General features: G+C 55.1%; 1 protein-coding gene across 1 annotated transcript in view; it reads right to left on the reverse strand.

Moving 5' to 3' along the window:
• LOC140403805 (peroxisomal membrane protein PMP34-like) overlaps positions 1-19262 on the reverse strand; it is a 109903-nt gene that overhangs the window by 81779 nt on the left and 8862 nt on the right. Inside the window, exon 3 of the mRNA XM_072491964.1 lies at positions 18141-18292. Within this exon, the coding sequence (XP_072348065.1) occupies positions 18141-18292 (152 nt within the window). The remainder of the gene's footprint in view (positions 1-18140; positions 18293-19262) is intronic.

A 19262-nucleotide genomic window follows, 5' to 3' on the forward strand; every position in this document is an offset into this window, starting at 1 on the left:
CCGGGAACGGTCTGTAAATACCGCCACACTCCCCGGGGACACTCTGTAAATAACGACACACTCCCTGGGGACCGCCTGTGAATACTGACACACTCCCCGGGTACCGCCTGTAAATACTGACACACTCCCCGGGGACCCTCTGTAAATACTGGCACACTCCCCGGGGACACCCTGTAAATACCGACACACACCCCGGGACGCTCTGTAAATACTGACACACTCCCCGTGGACCGCCTGTAAATACTGACACACTCCCCGGGGACCGCCTGTAAATACTGACACACTCATCGGGGACCGCCTGTAAATACTGACACACTCCCCGGGAACACCCTGTAAATACTGACACACTCCCCGGGGACCGCCTGTAAATACCGACACACTCATCGGGGACCGCCTCAAAATACTGACACACTCCCCGGGTACGCTCTGTTGATACCGACACACTCCCCGGAAACACCCTGTAAATACTGACACACTCCCCGGGAACCCCTGTAAACACTGACACTCTCCCCGGGAACACCCTGTAAATACTGACACTCTCCCCGGGAACACCTTGTAAATACTGACACACTCCCCGGGAGCACCCAGTAAATACTGACACACTCCCCGGGAACACCCTGTAAATACTGACACACTCCCCGGGAACATCCTGTAAATACTGGCACACTCCCCGGGAACACCCTGTAAATACTGACACACTCCCCGGGAACTCCCTGTAAATATCGACACACTCCCCGGGGCCCGCCTGTAAATACTGACACACTCCCCGGGGACCGCCTGTAAATACCGACACACTCCCCGGGGCCCGCCAGTAAATACCGAAATACTCCCCGGGGAACGCCTGTAAATACCGACACACTCCCCGGGGACCGCCTGTAAATACTGACACACTCCCCGGGGACGCTCTGTAAATACCGAAACACTCCCCGGGGAACGCCTGTAAATACCGACACACTCCCCGGGGACCGCCTGTAAATACTGACACACTCCCCGGGGACGCTCTGTAAATACCGACACACTCCCCGGGGAAGCTCTGTAAATACCGCCACACTCCCCGGGGACACCCTGTAAATACCGCCACACTCCCCGGGGACACCCTGTAAATACTGACACACTCCCCGGGAGCACCCTGTAAATACTGACACACTCCCCGGGGACGCCCTGTAAATACTGACACACTCCCCGGGGTAGCTCTGTAAATACTGACACACTCCCCGGGGACCCCCTGTAAATACCGACACACTCCCTGGGGACGCTCTGTAAATACTGACACACTCCCCGGGAACACCCTGTAAATACTGACACACTCCCCGGGGACCGCCTGTAAATATCAACACACTCCCCGGGAACCGCCTGTAAATACTTACAGACTCCCTGGGGACCGCCTGTAAATATCGACACACTCCCCGGGGACCGCCTGTAAATACTGACACACTCCCCGGGGACCCTCTGTAAATACTGACACACTCCCCGGGGACACCCTGTAAATACCGACACATTCCCCGGGGACGCCCTGTAAATACCGACACACTCCCCGGGGACGCTCTGTAAATACTGACACACTCCCCGGGGACCCTCTGTAAATACCGACACACTCCCCGGGAACGGTCTGTAAATACCGCCACACTCCCCGGGGACAACCTGTAAATAACGAGACACTCCCTGGGGACCGCCTGTGAATACTGACACACTCCCCGGGTACCGCCTGTAAATACTGACACACTCCCCGGGGACCCTCTGTAAATACTGGCACACTCCCCGGGGACACCCTGTAAATACCGACACACACCCCGGGACGCTCTGTAAATACTGACACACTCCCCGTGGACCGCCTGTAAATACTGACACACTCCCCGGGGACCGCCTGTAAATACTGACACACTCATCGGGGACCGCCTGTAAATACTGACACACTCCCCGGGAACACCCTGTAAATACTGACACACTCCCCGGGGACCGCCTGTAAATACCGACACACTCATCGGGGACCGCCTCAAAATACTGACACACTCCCCGGGTACGCTCTGTTGATACCGACACACTCCCCGGAAACACCCTGTAAATACTGACACACTCCCCGGGAACCCCTGTAAACACTGACACTCTCCCCGGGAACACCCTGTAAATACTGACACTCTCCCCGGGAACACCTTGTAAATACTGACACACTCCCCGGGAGCACCCAGTAAATACTGACACACTCCCCGGGAACACCCTGTAAATACTGACACACTCCCCGGGAACATCCTGTAAATACTGACACACTCCCCGGGAACACCCTGTAAATACTGACACACTCCCCGGGAACTCCCTGTAAATATCGACACACTCCCCGGGGCCCGCCTGTAAATACTGACACACTCCCCGGGGACCGCCTGTAAATACCGACACACTCCCCGGGGCCCGCCAGTAAATACCGAAATACTCCCCGGGGAACGCCTGTAAATACCGACACACTCCCCGGGGACCGCCTGTAAATACTGACACACTCCCCGGGGACGCTCTGTAAATACCGACACACTCCCCGGGGCCCGCCAGTAAATACCGAAACACTCCCCGGGGAACGCCTGTAAATACCGACACACTCCCCGGGGACCGCCTGTAAATACTGACACACTCCCCGGGGACGCTCTGTAAATACAGAAACACTCCCCGGGGAACGCCTGTAAATACCGACACACTCCCCGGGGACCGCCTGTAAATACTGACACACTCCCCGGGGACGCTCTGTAAATACCGACACACTCCCCGGGGAAGCTCTGTAAATACCGCCACACTCCCCGGGGACACCCTGTAAATACCGCCACACTCCCCGGGGACACCCTGTAAATACCGACACACTCCCCGGGGACACCCTGTAAATACAGACACACTCCCCGGGGACGCCCTGTAAATACCGACACACTCCCCGGGAACTCCCTGTAAATACTGACACACTCCCCGGAGACTCCCTGTAAATACTGACATACTCACCGGGGACCCCCTGTAAATACCGACACACTCCCCGGGAACTCCCTGTAAATACTGACACACTCCCCGGAGACACCCTGTAAATACTGACACACTCCCCGGGGACCGCCTGTAAATACCGACACACTCCCCGGGAACACCCTGTAAATACTGACACACTCCCCGGGGACACCCTGTAAATACTGACACACTCCCCGGGGACTCCCAGTAAATACTGACACACTCCCCGGGGCACCCTGTAAATATCGACACACTCCCCGGGGACGCTCTGTAAATACCGACACACTCCGCAGGGACCCCCTGTAAATACTGACACACTCCCCGGGGACCCCCTGTAAATATCGACACACTCCCCGGGGACGCTCTGTAAATACCAACACACTCCGCAGGGACCCCCTGTAAATACTGACACAATCCCCGGGGACCCCCTGTAAATACTGACACACTCCCCGGGGAAGCTCTGTAAATACTGACAAACTCCCCGGGGACCGCCTGTAAATACCGACACACTCCGCGGGTACCGCCTATAAATATCGACACACTCCCCGGGGACCGACTGTAAATACTGACACACCCCCTGGGGACCCTCTGTAAATACTGACACACTCCCCGGGGACGCTCTGTAAATACTGACACACTCCCCGGGGACACCCTGTAAATACTGACACACTCCCCGGGGACACCCTGTAAATACCGACACATTCCCCGGGGACGCCCTGTAAATACCGACACACTCCCCGGGAATGCTCTGTAAATACCGCCACACTCCCCGGGGACACCCTGTAAATAACGACGCACTCCCTGGGGACCGCCTGTAAATACTGACACACTCCCCGGGGACCCCTGTAAATACTGACACACTCCCCGGGGACCCTCTGTAAATACTGGCACACTCCCCGGGGACACCCTGTAAATACCGACACACACCCCGGGGACGCTCTGTAAATACTGACACACTCCCCGGGGACCGCCTGTAAATACTGACACACTCCCCGGGAACATCCTGTAAATACCGACACACTCATCGGGGACCGCCTGAAAATACTGACATACTCCCCGGGGACACCCTGTAAATACTGCCACACTCCCCGGGAACCCCTGTAAACACTGACACTCTCCCCGGGAACACCCTGTAAATACTGACACACTCCCCGGGGACCTCCTGTAAATACCGACACACTCCTCGGGGACCGCCTGTAAATACCGACACACTCCTCGGGGACCGCCTGTAAATACTGACACACTCCCCGGGGACCCTCTGTAAATACTGACACACTCCCCGGGAACACCCTGTAAATACTGACACACTCCCCGGGAACTCCCTGTAAATATCGACACACTCCCCGGGGACCCCCTGTAAATACTGACACATTCCCCGGGAACACCCTGTAAATACCGACACACTCCCCGGGGACGCTCTGTAAATACCGACACACTCCGCAGGGACCCCCTGTAAATACTGACACACTCCCCGGGGACCCCCTGTAAACACTGACACACTCCCCAGGAACACCCTGTAAATACCGACACACTCCCCGGGGACACCCTGTAAATACCGACACAATCCCCGGGGACACCCTGTAAATACCGACACACACCCCGGGGACGTTCTGTAAATACTGACACACTCCCTGGGGACACGCTGTAAATACTGACACACTCCCCGGGGACCGCCTGTAAATACTGACACACTCCCCGGGGACGCTCTGTAAATACTGACACACTCCCCGGGGACCGCCTGCAAATACTGACACATTCCCCGGGAACACCCTGTAAATACCGACACACTCCCCAGGAACACCCTGTAAATACCGACACACTCCCCGGGGATGCTCTGTAAATACCGACACACTCCGCAGGGACCCCCTGTAAATACTGACACACTCCCCGGGGACCCCCTGTAAACACTGACACACTCCCCAGGAACACCCTGTAAATACCGACACACTCCCCGGGGACACCCTGTAAATACCGACACACTCCCCGGGGACACCCTGTAAATACCGACACACACCCCGGGGACGCTCTGTAAATACTGACACACTCCCCGGGGACACGCTGTAAATACTGACACACTCCCCGGGGACCGCCTGTAAATACTGACACACTCCCCGGGGACGCTCTGTAAATACTGACACACTCCCCACGGGGACCGCCTGCAAATACAGACACACTCCTCGGGGACCGCCTGTAAATACTGACACACTCCCCGGGGACCCCCTGAAAAAACTGACACACTACACGGGGACGCCCTGTAAATACCGACACACTCCCCGGGGAGCGCCTGTAAATACTGACACTCTCCCAGGGAACACCTTGTAAATACTGACACACTCCCCGGGAGCACCCTGTAAATACTGACACACTCCCCGGGGACCCCCTGTAAATACTGACACACTCCCCGGGGACACCCTGTAAATACTGACACTCTCCCAGGGAACACCTTGTAAATACTGACACACTCCCCGGGAGCACCCTGTAAATACTGACACTCTCCCAGGGAACACCTTGTAAATACTGACACACTCCCCGGGAGCACCCTGTAAATACTGACACACTCCCCGGGGACACCCTGTAAATACCGACACACACCCCGGGGACGCTCTGTAAATACTGACACACTCCCCGGGGACACCCTGTAAATACCGACACACTCCCCGGGGACACCCTATTAATACTGACACACTCCCCGGGGACGCTCTGTAAATACTGACACACTCCCCCGGGGACGCTCTGTAAATACTGACACACTCCCCGGGGACGCCCTGTAAATACTGACACACTCCCCGGGAACACCCTGTAAATACTGACACACTCCCCGGGGACCCACTGCAAATACTGACACACTCCCCGGGGATCCCCTGTAAATACTGACACACACTCCGGGAATTCCCTGTAAATACTGGCACACTCCCCGGGAACACCCTGTAAATACTGACACACTCCCCGGGAACACCCTGTAAATACTGACACACTCCCCGGGGACCGCCTGTAAATACTGACACACTCCCCGGGGACGCTATGTAAATACTGACACACTCACCGGGGACCGCCTGCAAATACAGACACACTCCCCGGGGACATCCTGTAAATACCGACACACTCCTCGGGGACCGCCTGTAAATACCGACACACTCCCCGGGGACCCCCTGAAAAAACTGACACACTACCCGAGGACGCCCTGTAAATACCAACACACTCCCCGGGGAGCGCCTGTAAATACTGACACTCTCCCAGGGAACACCTTGTAAATACTGACACACTCCCCGGGAGCACCCTGTAAATACTGACACACTCCCCGGGAGCACCCTGTAAATACCGACACACTCCCTGGGGACGCTCTGTAAATACTGACACACTCCCCGGGAACACCCTGTAAATACTGACACACTCCCCGGGGACCGCCTGTAAATATCAACACACTCCCCAGGAACCGCCTGTAAATACTTACAGACTCCCTGGGGACCGCCTGTAAATATCGACACACTCCCCGGGGACCGCCTGTAAATACTGACACACTCCCCGGGGACCCTCTGTAAATACTGACACACTCTCCGGGGACACCCTGTAAATACCGACACATTCCCCGGGGACGCCCTGTAAATACCGACACACTCCCCGGGGACGCTCTGTAAATACTGACACACTCCCCGGGGACCCTCTGTAAATACCGACACACTCCCCGTGAACGCTCTGTAAATACCGCCACACTCCCCGGGGACACCCTGTAAATAACGACACACTCCCTGGGGACCGCCTGTGAATACTGACACACTCCCCGGGTACCGCCTGTAAATACTGACACACTCCCCGGGGACCCTCTGTAAATACTGGCACACTCCCCGGGGACACCCTGTAAATACCGACACACACCCCGGGACGCTCTGTAAATACTGACACACTCCCCGTGGACCGCCTGTAAATACTGACACACTCCCCGGGGACCGCCTGTAAATACTGACACACTCATCGGGGACCGCCTGTAAATACTGACACACTCCCCGGGTACGCTCTGTAGATACCGACACACTCCCCGGAAACACCCTGTAAATACTGACACACTCCACGGGAACCCCTGTAAACACTGACACTCTCCCCGGGAACACCCTGTAAATACTGACGAACTCCCCGGGGCCCCTGTAAACACTGACACTCTCCCCGGGAACACCTTGTAAATACTGACACACTCCCCGGGAGCACCCTGTAAATACTGACACACTCCCCGGGAACACCCTGTAAATACTGACACACTCCCCGGGGACACCCTGTAAATACCGACACACTCCCCGGGGACACCCTGTAAATACCGACACGCACCCCGGGGACACCCTGTAAATACCGACACACACCCCGGGGACACCCTGTAAATACTGACACACTCCCCGGGGACACCCTGTAAATACCGACACACTCCCCGGGGACACCCTATAAATACTGACACACTCCCCTGGGACGCTCTGTAAATACTGACACACTCCCCCGGGGACGCCCTGTAAATACTGACACACACTCCGGGAATCCCCTGTAAATACTGACACACTCCCCGGGAACACCCTGTAAATACTGACACACTCCCCGGGACACCCTGTAAATAACGACACACTCCCTGGGGACCGCCTGTGAATACTGACACACTCCCCGGGGACCGCCTGTAAATATCAACACACTCCCCAGGAACCGCCTGTAAATACTTACAGACTCCCTGGGGACCGCCTGTAAATATCGACACACTCCCCGGGGACCGCCTGTAAATACTGACACACTCCCCGGGGACCCTCTGTAAATACTGACACACTCTCCGGGGACACCCTGTAAATACCGACACATTCCCCGGGGACGCCCTGTAAATACCGACACACTCCCCGGGGACGCTCTGTAAATACTGACACACTCCTCGGGGACCCTCTGTAAATACCGACACACTCCCCGTGAACGCTCTGTAAATACCGCCACACTCCCCGGGGACACCCTGTAAATAACGACACACTCCCTGGGGACCGCCTGTGAATACTGACACACTCCCCGGGTACCGCCTGTAAATACTGACACACTCCCCGGGGACCCTCTGTAAATACTGGCACACTCCCCGGGGACACCCTGTAAATACCGACACACACCCCGGGACGCTCTGTAAATACTGACACACTCCCCGTGGACCGCCTGTAAATACTGACACACTCCCCGGGGACCGCCTGTAAATACTGACACACTCATCGGGGACCGCCTGTAAATACTGACACACTCCCCGGGTACGCTCTGTAGATACCGACACACTCCCCGGAAACACCCTGTAAATACTGACACACTCCACGGGAACCCCTGTAAACACTGACACTCTCCCCGGGAACACCCTGTAAATACTGACGAACTCCCCGGGGCCCCTGTAAACACTGACACTCTCCCCGGGAACACCTTGTAAATACTGACACACTCCCCGGGAGCACCCTGTAAATACTGACACACTCCCCGGGAACACCCTGTAAATACTGACACACTCCCCGGGGACACCCTGTAAATACCGACACACTCCCCGGGGACACCCTGTAAATACCGACACGCACCCCGGGGACACCCTGTAAATACCGACACACACCCCGGGGACACCCTGTAAATACTGACACACTCCCCGGGGACACCCTGTAAATACCGACACACTCCCCGGGGACACCCTATAAATACTGACACACTCCCCTGGGACGCTCTGTAAATACTGACACACTCCCCCGGGGACGCCCTGTAAATACTGACACACACTCCGGGAATCCCCTGTAAATACTGACACACTCCCCGGGAACACCCTGTAAATACTGACACACTCCCCGGGACACCCTGTAAATAACGACACACTCCCTGGGGACCGCCTGTGAATACTGACACACTCCCCGGGGACCGCCTGTAAATACTGACACACTCCCCGGGGACGCTCTGTAAATACTGACACACCCCCCGGGGACCGCCTGTAAATACTGACACACTCCCCGGGGACGCTCTGTAAATACTGACACACTCCCCGGGGACACCCTGTAAATAAAGACACACTCCCCGGGGACCACCTGCAAATACAGACACACTCCCCGGGGACCGCCTGTAAATACCGACACACTCCTCTGTAGATACCGACATAGTCCCCGGGAACGCCCTGTAAATATCGACACACTCCCCGTGAACACCCTGTAAATACTGACACACTCCCCGGGAACACCCTGTAAATACTGACACACTCCCCGGGAACACCCTGTAAATACTGACACACTCCCCGGGAACACCCTGTAAATACTGACACACTCCCCGGGAACACCCTGTAAATACTGACACACTCCCTGGGAACACCCTGTAAATACTGACACACTCCCCGGGAGCACCCCGTAAATACTGACACACTCCCCGGGGACACCCTGTAAATACTGACACACTCCCCGGGAACACCCTGTAAATACTGACACACTCCCCGTGAACTCCCTGTAAATACTGACACACTCCCCGGGATCACCCTGTAAATACTGACACACTCTCCGGGAATCCCCTGTAAATACTGACACACTCCCCGGGAACACCCTGTAAATACTGACACACTCCCCTGGAACACACTGTAAATACTGACACACTCCCCGGGGACACCCTACAAATACTGACACACTCCCCTGGAACACACTGTAAATACTGACACACTCCTCGGGGACGCTCTGTAAATACTGACACATTCCCCGGGAACGCCCTGTAAATACTGACACACTCCCCTGGAACACACTGTAAATACTGACACACTCCTCGGGGACGCTCTGTAAATACTGACACACTCCCCGGGGACGCTCTGTCAATACTGACACACTCTCCGGGATCACCCTGTAAATACTGACACACTCCCCGGGAACACCCTGTAAATACTGACACACTCCCCGGGGACACCCTGTTAGTACTGACACACTCCCCGGGAACACCCTGTAAATACTGACACACTCCCCGGGAACACCCTGTAAATACCGACACACTCCTCGGGGATCGCCTGTAAATACCGACACACTCCCCGGGGACCCCCTGAAAAAACTGACACACTACCCGGGGACGCCCTGTAAATACCGACACACTCCACGGGGAGCGCCTGTAAATACTGACACTCTCCCAGGGAACACCTTGTAAATACTGACACACTCCCCGGGAGCACCCTGTAAATACTGACACACTCCCCGGGAACGCCCTGTAAATACCGACACACTCCCCGTGAACACCCTGTAAATACTGACACACTCCCCGGGAACACCCTGTAAATACTGACACACTCCCCGGGAACACCCTGTAAATACTGACACACTCCCCGGGAACACCCTGTAAATACTGACACACTCCCTGGGAACACCCTGTAAATACTGACACACTCCCCGGGAGCACCCCGTAAATACTGACACACTCCCCGGGGACACCCTGTAAATACTGACACACTCCCCGGGAACACCCTGTAAATACTGACACACTCCCCGTGAACTCCCTGTAAATACTGACACACTCCCCGGGATCACCCTGTAAATACTGACACACTCTCCGGGAATCCCCTGTAAATACTGACACACTCCCCGGGAACACCCTGTAAATACTGACACACTCCCCTGGAACACACTGTAAATACTGACACACTCCCCGGGGACCGCCTGTAAATACTGACACACTTCCCGGGGACGCTCTGTAAATACTGACACACTCCTCGGGGACGCTCTGTAAATACTGACACACTCCCCGGGGACGCTCTGTCAATACTGACACACTCTCCGGGATCACCCTGTAAATACTGACACACTCCCCGGGAACACCCTGTAAATACTGACACACTCCCCGGGGACACCCTGTTCGTACTGACACACTCCCCGGGAACACCCTGTAAATACTGACACACTCCCCGGGAACACCCTGTAAATACCGACACACTCCTCGGGGATCGCCTGTAAATACCGACACACTCCCCGGGGACCCCCTGAAAAAACTGACACACTACCCGGGGACGCCCTGTAAATACCGACACACTCCACGGGGAGCGCCTGTAAATACTGACACTCTCCCAGGGAACACCTTGTAAATACTGACACACTCCCCGGGAGCACCCTGTAAATACTGACACACTCCCCGGGAACACCCTGTAAATACTGACACACTCCCAGGGAACTCCCTGTAAATACTGACACACTCCCCAGGGACCCCCTGTAAATACTGACACACTCCCCGGGGAAGCTCTGTAAATACTGACAAACTCCCCGGGGACACCCTGTAAATACCGACACACTCCCCGGGGAAGCTCTGTAAATACTGACACACTCCCCGGGGACCCCCTGTAAATACTGACACACTCCCCGGGGACTCCCTGTAAATACTGACACACTCCCCGGTGACTCCCTGTAAATACTGACACACTCCCCAGTGACCCCCTGTAAATACTGACACACTCCCCGGGAACGCTCTGTAAATACCGACACACTCCCTGGGGACGCTCTGTAAATACTGACACACTCCCTGGGAACACCCTGTAAATACTGACACACTCCTCGCGGACCACCTGTAAACACCGACACACTCCCCGGGGACCGCCTGTAAATACTGACACACTCCCTGGGGACCCTCTGAAAAAACTGACACACTCCCCGGGGACGCCCTGTAAATACCGACACACTTACCGGGGAGCGCCTGTAAATACTGTCACACTCCCCGGGAACTCCCTGTAAATACTGACACACACCCCGGGGAGCGCCTGTAAATACTGTCTCACACCCCGGGGACGCTCTGTAGATACCGACACACTCCCCGGAAACGCCCTGTAAATACCGACACACTCCCCGTGAACATCCTGTAAATACTGACACACTCCCCGGGAACACCCTGTAAATACTGACACACTCCCCGGGAACACCCTGTAAATACTAACACACTCCCCGGGAACACCCTGTAAATACTGACACACTCCCTGGGAACACCCTGTAAATACTGACACACTCCCCGGGAGCACCCCGTAAATACTGACACACTCCCCGGGAACACCCTGCAAATACTGTCACACTCCCCGGGAACTCCCTGTAAATACTGACACACTCCCCGGGATCACCCTGTAAATACTGACACACTCCTCGGGAACACCCTGTAAATACTGACACACTCCCCGGGAACACGCTGTAAACACTGACACACTCCCCGGGGACACCCTGTAAATACTGACACACTCCCCGGGGACCCCCTGTAAATACTGACACACTCCCCGGGAGCTCCCTGTAAATACTGACACACTCCCCGGGAACACCCTGTAAATACTGACACACTCCCCGGGAACACCATGTAAATACTGACACACTCACCGGGAACTCCCTGTAAATACTGACACACTCCCCGGGGACCCCATGTAAACACTGACACACTCCCCGGGAACACCCTGTAAATACTGACACTCTCCCCGGGGATCCCCTGTAAATACTGACACACTCCCCAGGAACACCCTGTAAATACTGACACACTCCCCGGGGACCCCCTGTAAATACTGACACACTCCCCGGGGACCCCCTGTAAATACTGACACACTCCCCGGGGACCCCCTGTAAATACTGACACACTCCCCAGGAACACCCTGTAAATACTGACACACTCCCCGGGGACCCCCTGTAAATACTGACACACTCCCCGGGAACACCCTGTAAATACTGACACACTCCCCGGGAACACGCTGTAAACACTGACACACTCCCCGGGGACACCCTGTAAATACTGACACACTCCCCGGGGACCCCCTGTAAATACTGACACACTCCCCGGCAGCTCCCTGTAAATACTGACACACTCCCCGGGAACTCCCTGTAAATACTGACACACTCCCCGGGAACTCCCTGTAAATACTGACACACTCCCCGGGAACACCCTGTAAATACTGACACACTCCCCGGGAACACCATGTAAATACTGACACACTCACCGGGAACTCCCTGTAAATACTGACACACTCCCCGGGGACCCCATGTAAACACTGACACACTCCCCGGGAACACCCTGTAAATACTGACACACTCCCCGGGGACCCCCTGTAAATACTGACACACTCCCCAGGAACACCCTGTAAATACTGACACACTCCCCGGGGACCCCCTGTAAATACTGACACACTCCCCGGGGACCCCCTGTAAATACTGACACACTCCCCGGGGACCCCCTGTAAATACTGACACACTCCCCAGGAACACCCTGTAAATACTGACACACTCCCCGGGGACCCCCTGTAAATACTGACACACTCCCCGGGAACACCCTGTAAATACTGACACACTCCCCGGGGAGACCCTGTAAATACTGAAACTCTCCCCGGGAACACCCTGTAAATACTGACACACTCCTCGGGGACACCCTGTAAATACTGACACACTCCACGGGGACACCCTGTAAATACTGACACACACCCGGGAACACCCAGAAAATACTGACACACTCCCCGGGGACGCCCTGTAAATACCGACACACTTACCGGGGAGCGCCTGTAAATACTGTCACACTCCCCGGGAACTCCCTGTAAATACTGACACACACCCCGGGGAGCGCCTGTAAATACTGTCTCACACCCCGGGGACGCTCTGTAGATACCGACACACTCCCCGGGAACGCCCTGTAAATACCGACACACTCCCCGTGAACATCCTGTAAATACTGACACACTCCCCGGGAACACCCTGTAAATACTGACACACTCCCCGGGAACACCCTGTAAATACTAACACACTCCCCGGGGACACCCTGTAAATACTGACACACTCCCTGGGAACACCCTGTAAATACTGACACACTCCCCGGGAGCACCCCGTAAATACTGACACACTCCCCGGGAACACCCTGCAAATACTGACACACTCCCCGGGAACTCCCTGTAAATACTGACACACTCCCCGGGATCACCCTGTAAATACTGACACACTCCCCGGGAACACCCTGTAAATACTGACACACTCCCCGGGAACACGCTGTAAACACTGACACACTCCCCGGGGACACCCTGTAAATACTGACACACTCCCCGGGAGCTCCCTGTAAATACTGACACACTCCCCGGGAACTCCCTGTAAATACTGACACACTCCCCGGGAACTCCCTGTAAATACTGACACACTCCCCGGGAACACCCTGTAAATACTGACACATCCCCGGGAACACCATGTAAATACTGACACACTCACCGGGAACTCCCTGTAAATACTGACACACTCCCCGGGGACCCCATGTAAACACTGACACACTCCCCGGGGACCCCCTGTGAATACTGACACACTCCCCGGGGACCCCCTGTAAATACTGACACACTCCCCAGGAACACCCTGTAAATACTGACACACTCCCCGGGGACCCCCTGTAAATACTGACACACTCCCCGGGAACACCCTGTAAATACTGACACACTCCCCGGGGAGACCCTGTAAATACTGAAACTCTCCCCGGGAACTCCCAGTAAATACTGACACACTCCCCGGGGACACCCTGTAAATACTGACACACTCCACGGGGACACCCTGTAAATACTGACACACACCCGGGAACACCCAGAAAATACTGACACACTCCCCGGGAACACCCTGTAAATACTGACACACTCCCCGGGGACCCCCTGTAAATACTGACACACTCCCCGGGAACTCCCAGTAAATACTGACACACTCCCCGGGGACAACCTGTAAATACTGACACACTCCCCGGGGACCCCCTGTAAATACTGACACACTCCCCGGGACCTCCTGTATATACTGACACACTCCCCGGGAACACCCTGTAAATACTGACACACTCCCCGGGAACACCCTGTAAATACTGACACACTCCCCGGGACCCCCTGTAAATACTGACACACACCCCTCGGGAACACCCTGTAAATACTGACACACACCCCGGGAACCACCTGTAAAGACTGACATACTCCCCGGGAACACCCTGTAAATACTGACACACGCCCCGGGGAATACCCTGTAAATACTGACACACACCCCGGGAACACCCTGTAAATACTGACACACTCCCCGGGAACACCCTGTAAATACTGACACACTCCCCGGGAACTCCCTGTAAATAATGACACACTCCCCGGGAACCCCTGTAAACACTGACACTCTCCCCGGGAACACCCTGTAAATACTGACACTCTCCTCGGGGACCCCCTGTAAATACTGACACACTCCCCGGGAGCACCCTGTAAATACTGACACACTCCCCGGGAACACCCTGTAAATACTGACACACTCCCCGGGAACCCCCTGTAAATACTGACACACTCCCCGGGAACACCCTGCAAATACTGACACACTCCCCGGGAACACCCTGCAAATACTGACACACTCCCAGGGAACTCCCTGTAAATACTGACACACTCCCCGGGACCCCCTGTAAATACTGACAGACTCCCCGGGAACACCCTGCAAATACTGACACACTCCCAGGGAACTCCCTGTAAATACTGACAATGTTCAGTAAATGTTCACGTGAGCAATAAAAAAATAAATACAATTACAAATAAATAAAATAGGCACATTGCTGACTTGTGTCCCAGTCTCACTGGGGCCTGGGCTGGGGATCAGATCAGCTTCTACCGACACGGGAGCACAGTGGTTAGCACTGCTGCCTTACAGCTCCAGGGACCCGGGCTCGATTCCCGGCTTGGGACACTGTCTGTGCGGAGTCTGCACCTTCTCCCCGTGTCTGCGTGGGTTTCCTCCGGGTGCTCCGGTTTCCTCCTACAGTCCAAAGACGCGCAGGTTAGGTGGATTGGCCATGATAAATTGCCCTTAGTGTCCAACGGTTAGAAGGGGTTACTGGCCTAGGGAGGGTGCTCTTTCAGAGGGTTGGTGGGCCAAACGCCTTCCTTCTGCATTGCACAGATTCTATGCCGTAGAGGGGTGATGTCAGGAAACATATTCACACAGAGGGGAACTCTCCCTCAAAACGTTGTCGTGGCCGGAGGGAGGGGGGAGGGGGAGGGGAAGAAGGGGAGGGGAGGAGGGGGGGAGGGGAGGAGGGAGGGGGGGAGGGGAGGAGGGGAAGAGGGAGGGGGGAGGGGGAGAGGGAGGGGGGAGGGGAGGGGGGAGAGGGAGGGGGGAGGGGAGGCGGGAGGGGGAGGAGGGCGGAGGAACATAGAACATAGAACAATACAGCGCAGTACAGGCCCTTCGGCCCACGATGTTGCACCGAAACAAAAGCCATCTAACCTACACCATGCCATTATCATCCATATGTTTATCCAAGAAACTTTTAAATGCCCTCAATGTTGGCGAGTTCACTACTGTTGCAGGTAGGGCATTCCACGGCCTCACTACTCTTTGCGTAAAGAACCTACCTCTGACCTCTGTCCTATATCTATTACCCCTCAGTTTAAAGCTATGTCCCCTCGTGCCAGCCATTTCCATCCGCGGGAGAAGGCTCTCACTGTCCACCCTATCCAACCCTCTGATCATTTTGTATGCCTCTATTAAGTCTCCTCTTAACCTTCTTCTATCCAACGAAAACAACCTCAAGTCCATCAGCCTTTCCTCATAAGATTTTCCCTCCATACCAGGCAACATCCTGGTAAATCTCCTCTGCACCCGCTCCAAAGCCTCCACATCCTTCCTACAATGCGGTGACCAGAACTGTACGCAATACTCCAAATGCGGCCGTACCAGAGTTCTGTACAGCTGCAACATGACCTCCTGACTCCGGATCTCAATCCCTCTACCAATAAAGGCGAAGACTCCATAGGCCTTCTTCACAACCCTATCAACCTGGGTGGCAACTTTCAGGGATCTATGTACATGGACACCTAGATCCCTCTGCTCATCCACACTTTCAAGAACTTTTCCATTAGCCAAATATTCCGCATTCCTGTTATTCCTTCCAAAGTGAATCACCTCACACTTCTCTACATTAAACTCCATTTGCCACCTCTCAGCCCAGCTTTGCAGCTTATCTATATCCCTCTGTAACCTGCTACATCCTTCCACACTATCGACAACACCACCGACTTTAGTATCGTCTGCAAATTTACTCACCCACCCTTCTGCGCCTTCCTCTAGGTCATTGATAAAAATGACAAACAGCAACGGCCCCAGAACAGATCCTTGTGGTACTCCACTTGTAACTGAACTCCATTCTGAACATTTCCCATCAACCACCACCCTCTGTCTTCTTTCAGCTAGCCAATTTCTGATCCACGTCTCTAAATCACCCTCAATCCCCAGCCTCCGTATTTTCTGCAATAGCCTACCATGGGGAACCTTATCAAACGCTTTGCTGAAATCCATATACACCTCATCAACTGCTGTACCCTCGTCTACCTGTTCAGTCACCTTCTCAAAGAACTCAATAAGGTTTGTGAGGCATGACCTACCCTTCACAAAGCCATGCTGACTATCCCTGATCATATTATTCCTATCTAGGTGATCTAGAGGAAGGGGAGGAGGGAGGTGGAGGGAGATGGGGGTGGGGAGGAGGAGAAGGGGGAGGGGAGGAGGGGGAGGGAGGGGGAGGGGTGACGGTTGGGGTGAAGGGGGAGGGGTGACGGGGTGGGGGAGGGGGAGAGGGACGGGAAGGGGAGGGGGAGGAGGGAGGGGAAGGGGAGGGGGAAGAGGGAGTGGGGATTGGGAGGAAGGAGTGGGGAGGAGGGAGTGGGGAGTGGGAGGAGGGAGGGGGAGGGGGAGGAGAGAGGGGGAGGGGGGAGTGGGGAGGGGAAGGAGGGAGGGGGAGGGGGAGAGGACGTGACAATCGACTGAAAGTGTGAAAACCCGAAGTTGGAAGATGTTGGTTCGGGAAGGACATTGTTACAGAATCAGAGCAGTTGGTTGGAATTAAACGAGCAGACACGAGCCAGTTGCAGAATTCAGTGAGATTGAGTGGTTGAATGGCCTTTCCCAGGATGCCCTTGGAGGGGAGTGGAGGTGATTTTCAGGAGAGGGATCAGAGATGAGGAGCTTCAGTCACGTGGAGAAGCTCCGGATTCGTCTCCCTGGAGCAGAGACGATGAAGATTTGATTTACTTCTTGGTGGTGATGAGGAAGGTGAGTTGGGCGTGGGTGGGAACCGTTACCACTTCAGAACGCAGTGGAGACGCATTTAAGATGTTTGACAGAAGAGCCAGTGGGGAGATTTTCTCAAACCCTGTCGCACAGTTGCAGAGTAACAGGCAACAAGCGGAGGCACCTACGTACCAGAGATAAAACCCATTGTGAGGTCCTTGCTGTTGGTGGAAGATTGCCCTTTGACCCAAGTTTCTTTCAAGGCATTGAAGGTGTAGAAGTAGATGAGGTTTGAGCAACAGAGGCTGGAGATGACGGAAAACCAGCTGCGGTACACCGCCAATCTGGAATAGGAGAGAGAAGACCGAGGTCACGGACCCAAGGTTGTTATTTGGTCACTGCCACACAAAAAGCTTCATGGAGATTGACCAACACCACACCATCCCTGCTCCCCCACCCCCCAAGACAGTGGCCTTTACATCAGTGATATGTGGCGACCCTTACTCGAGAAACACATCAACCATTCAGCAATAACTGTAACATGCACCGGCCTATTACAAGCATAATAACCGCAGCAAAGATTCCGCCCACATGCCCATCCGCTGACCCGAACCTCTCTCCCTCTCGGCCATTCCTCCTGATGAAGGGCAGAGTTCACTTGCCTCAAACGTCCGGGACAATCAGTTTTTGTAAGGAATGGCTTTAAGGCAACAACTGTGCAGAGTCTGCACATCCTCCCCGTGTCTGCGTGGGTTTCCTCCGGGTGCTCCGGTTTCCTCCCACAGTCCAAAGATGTGCAGGTTAGGTGGATTGGCCATGATAAATTGCCCTTAATGTCCAAAATTGCCCTTAGTATTGGGTAGGGTTACTGGGTTATGGGGATCGGGTGGAGGTGTTGACCTTGGGTAGGGTGCTCTTTCCAAGAGCCGGTGCAGACTCGATGGGCCGAATGGCCTCCTTCTGCGCTGTAAATTCTATGAACTGCCCTTTTCAAGAGCATCGCGTAACAGAGGAATCATTTCACTTAATGTAGGCCAGAAAACCTTACGTCAAATTCTTATAACGTACATTGTAGCAAGACTGATGTTCATTAATATCGGTGCACAGCTCCGGGGTCCCAGGTTCGATTCCCGGCTTGGGTGACTGTCTGTTTGGAGTCTGCACGTTCTCCCCGTGTCTGCGTGGGTTTCCTCCGGGTGTTCCGGTTTCCTCCCACAGTCCAGGGGTGTGCAGGTTAGGTTACGGGGCTAGGGCGGGGTGGAAGGGGGAGCAGGCCTGGGGAGAGTGCTCGAGGGTCGGTGCAGACATAATGGG

The sequence above is a fragment of the Scyliorhinus torazame genome, chromosome 29 (assembly GCF_047496885.1).
Source record: "Scyliorhinus torazame isolate Kashiwa2021f chromosome 29, sScyTor2.1, whole genome shotgun sequence".
Lineage (NCBI taxonomy): Eukaryota > Metazoa > Chordata > Chondrichthyes > Carcharhiniformes > Scyliorhinidae > Scyliorhinus > Scyliorhinus torazame.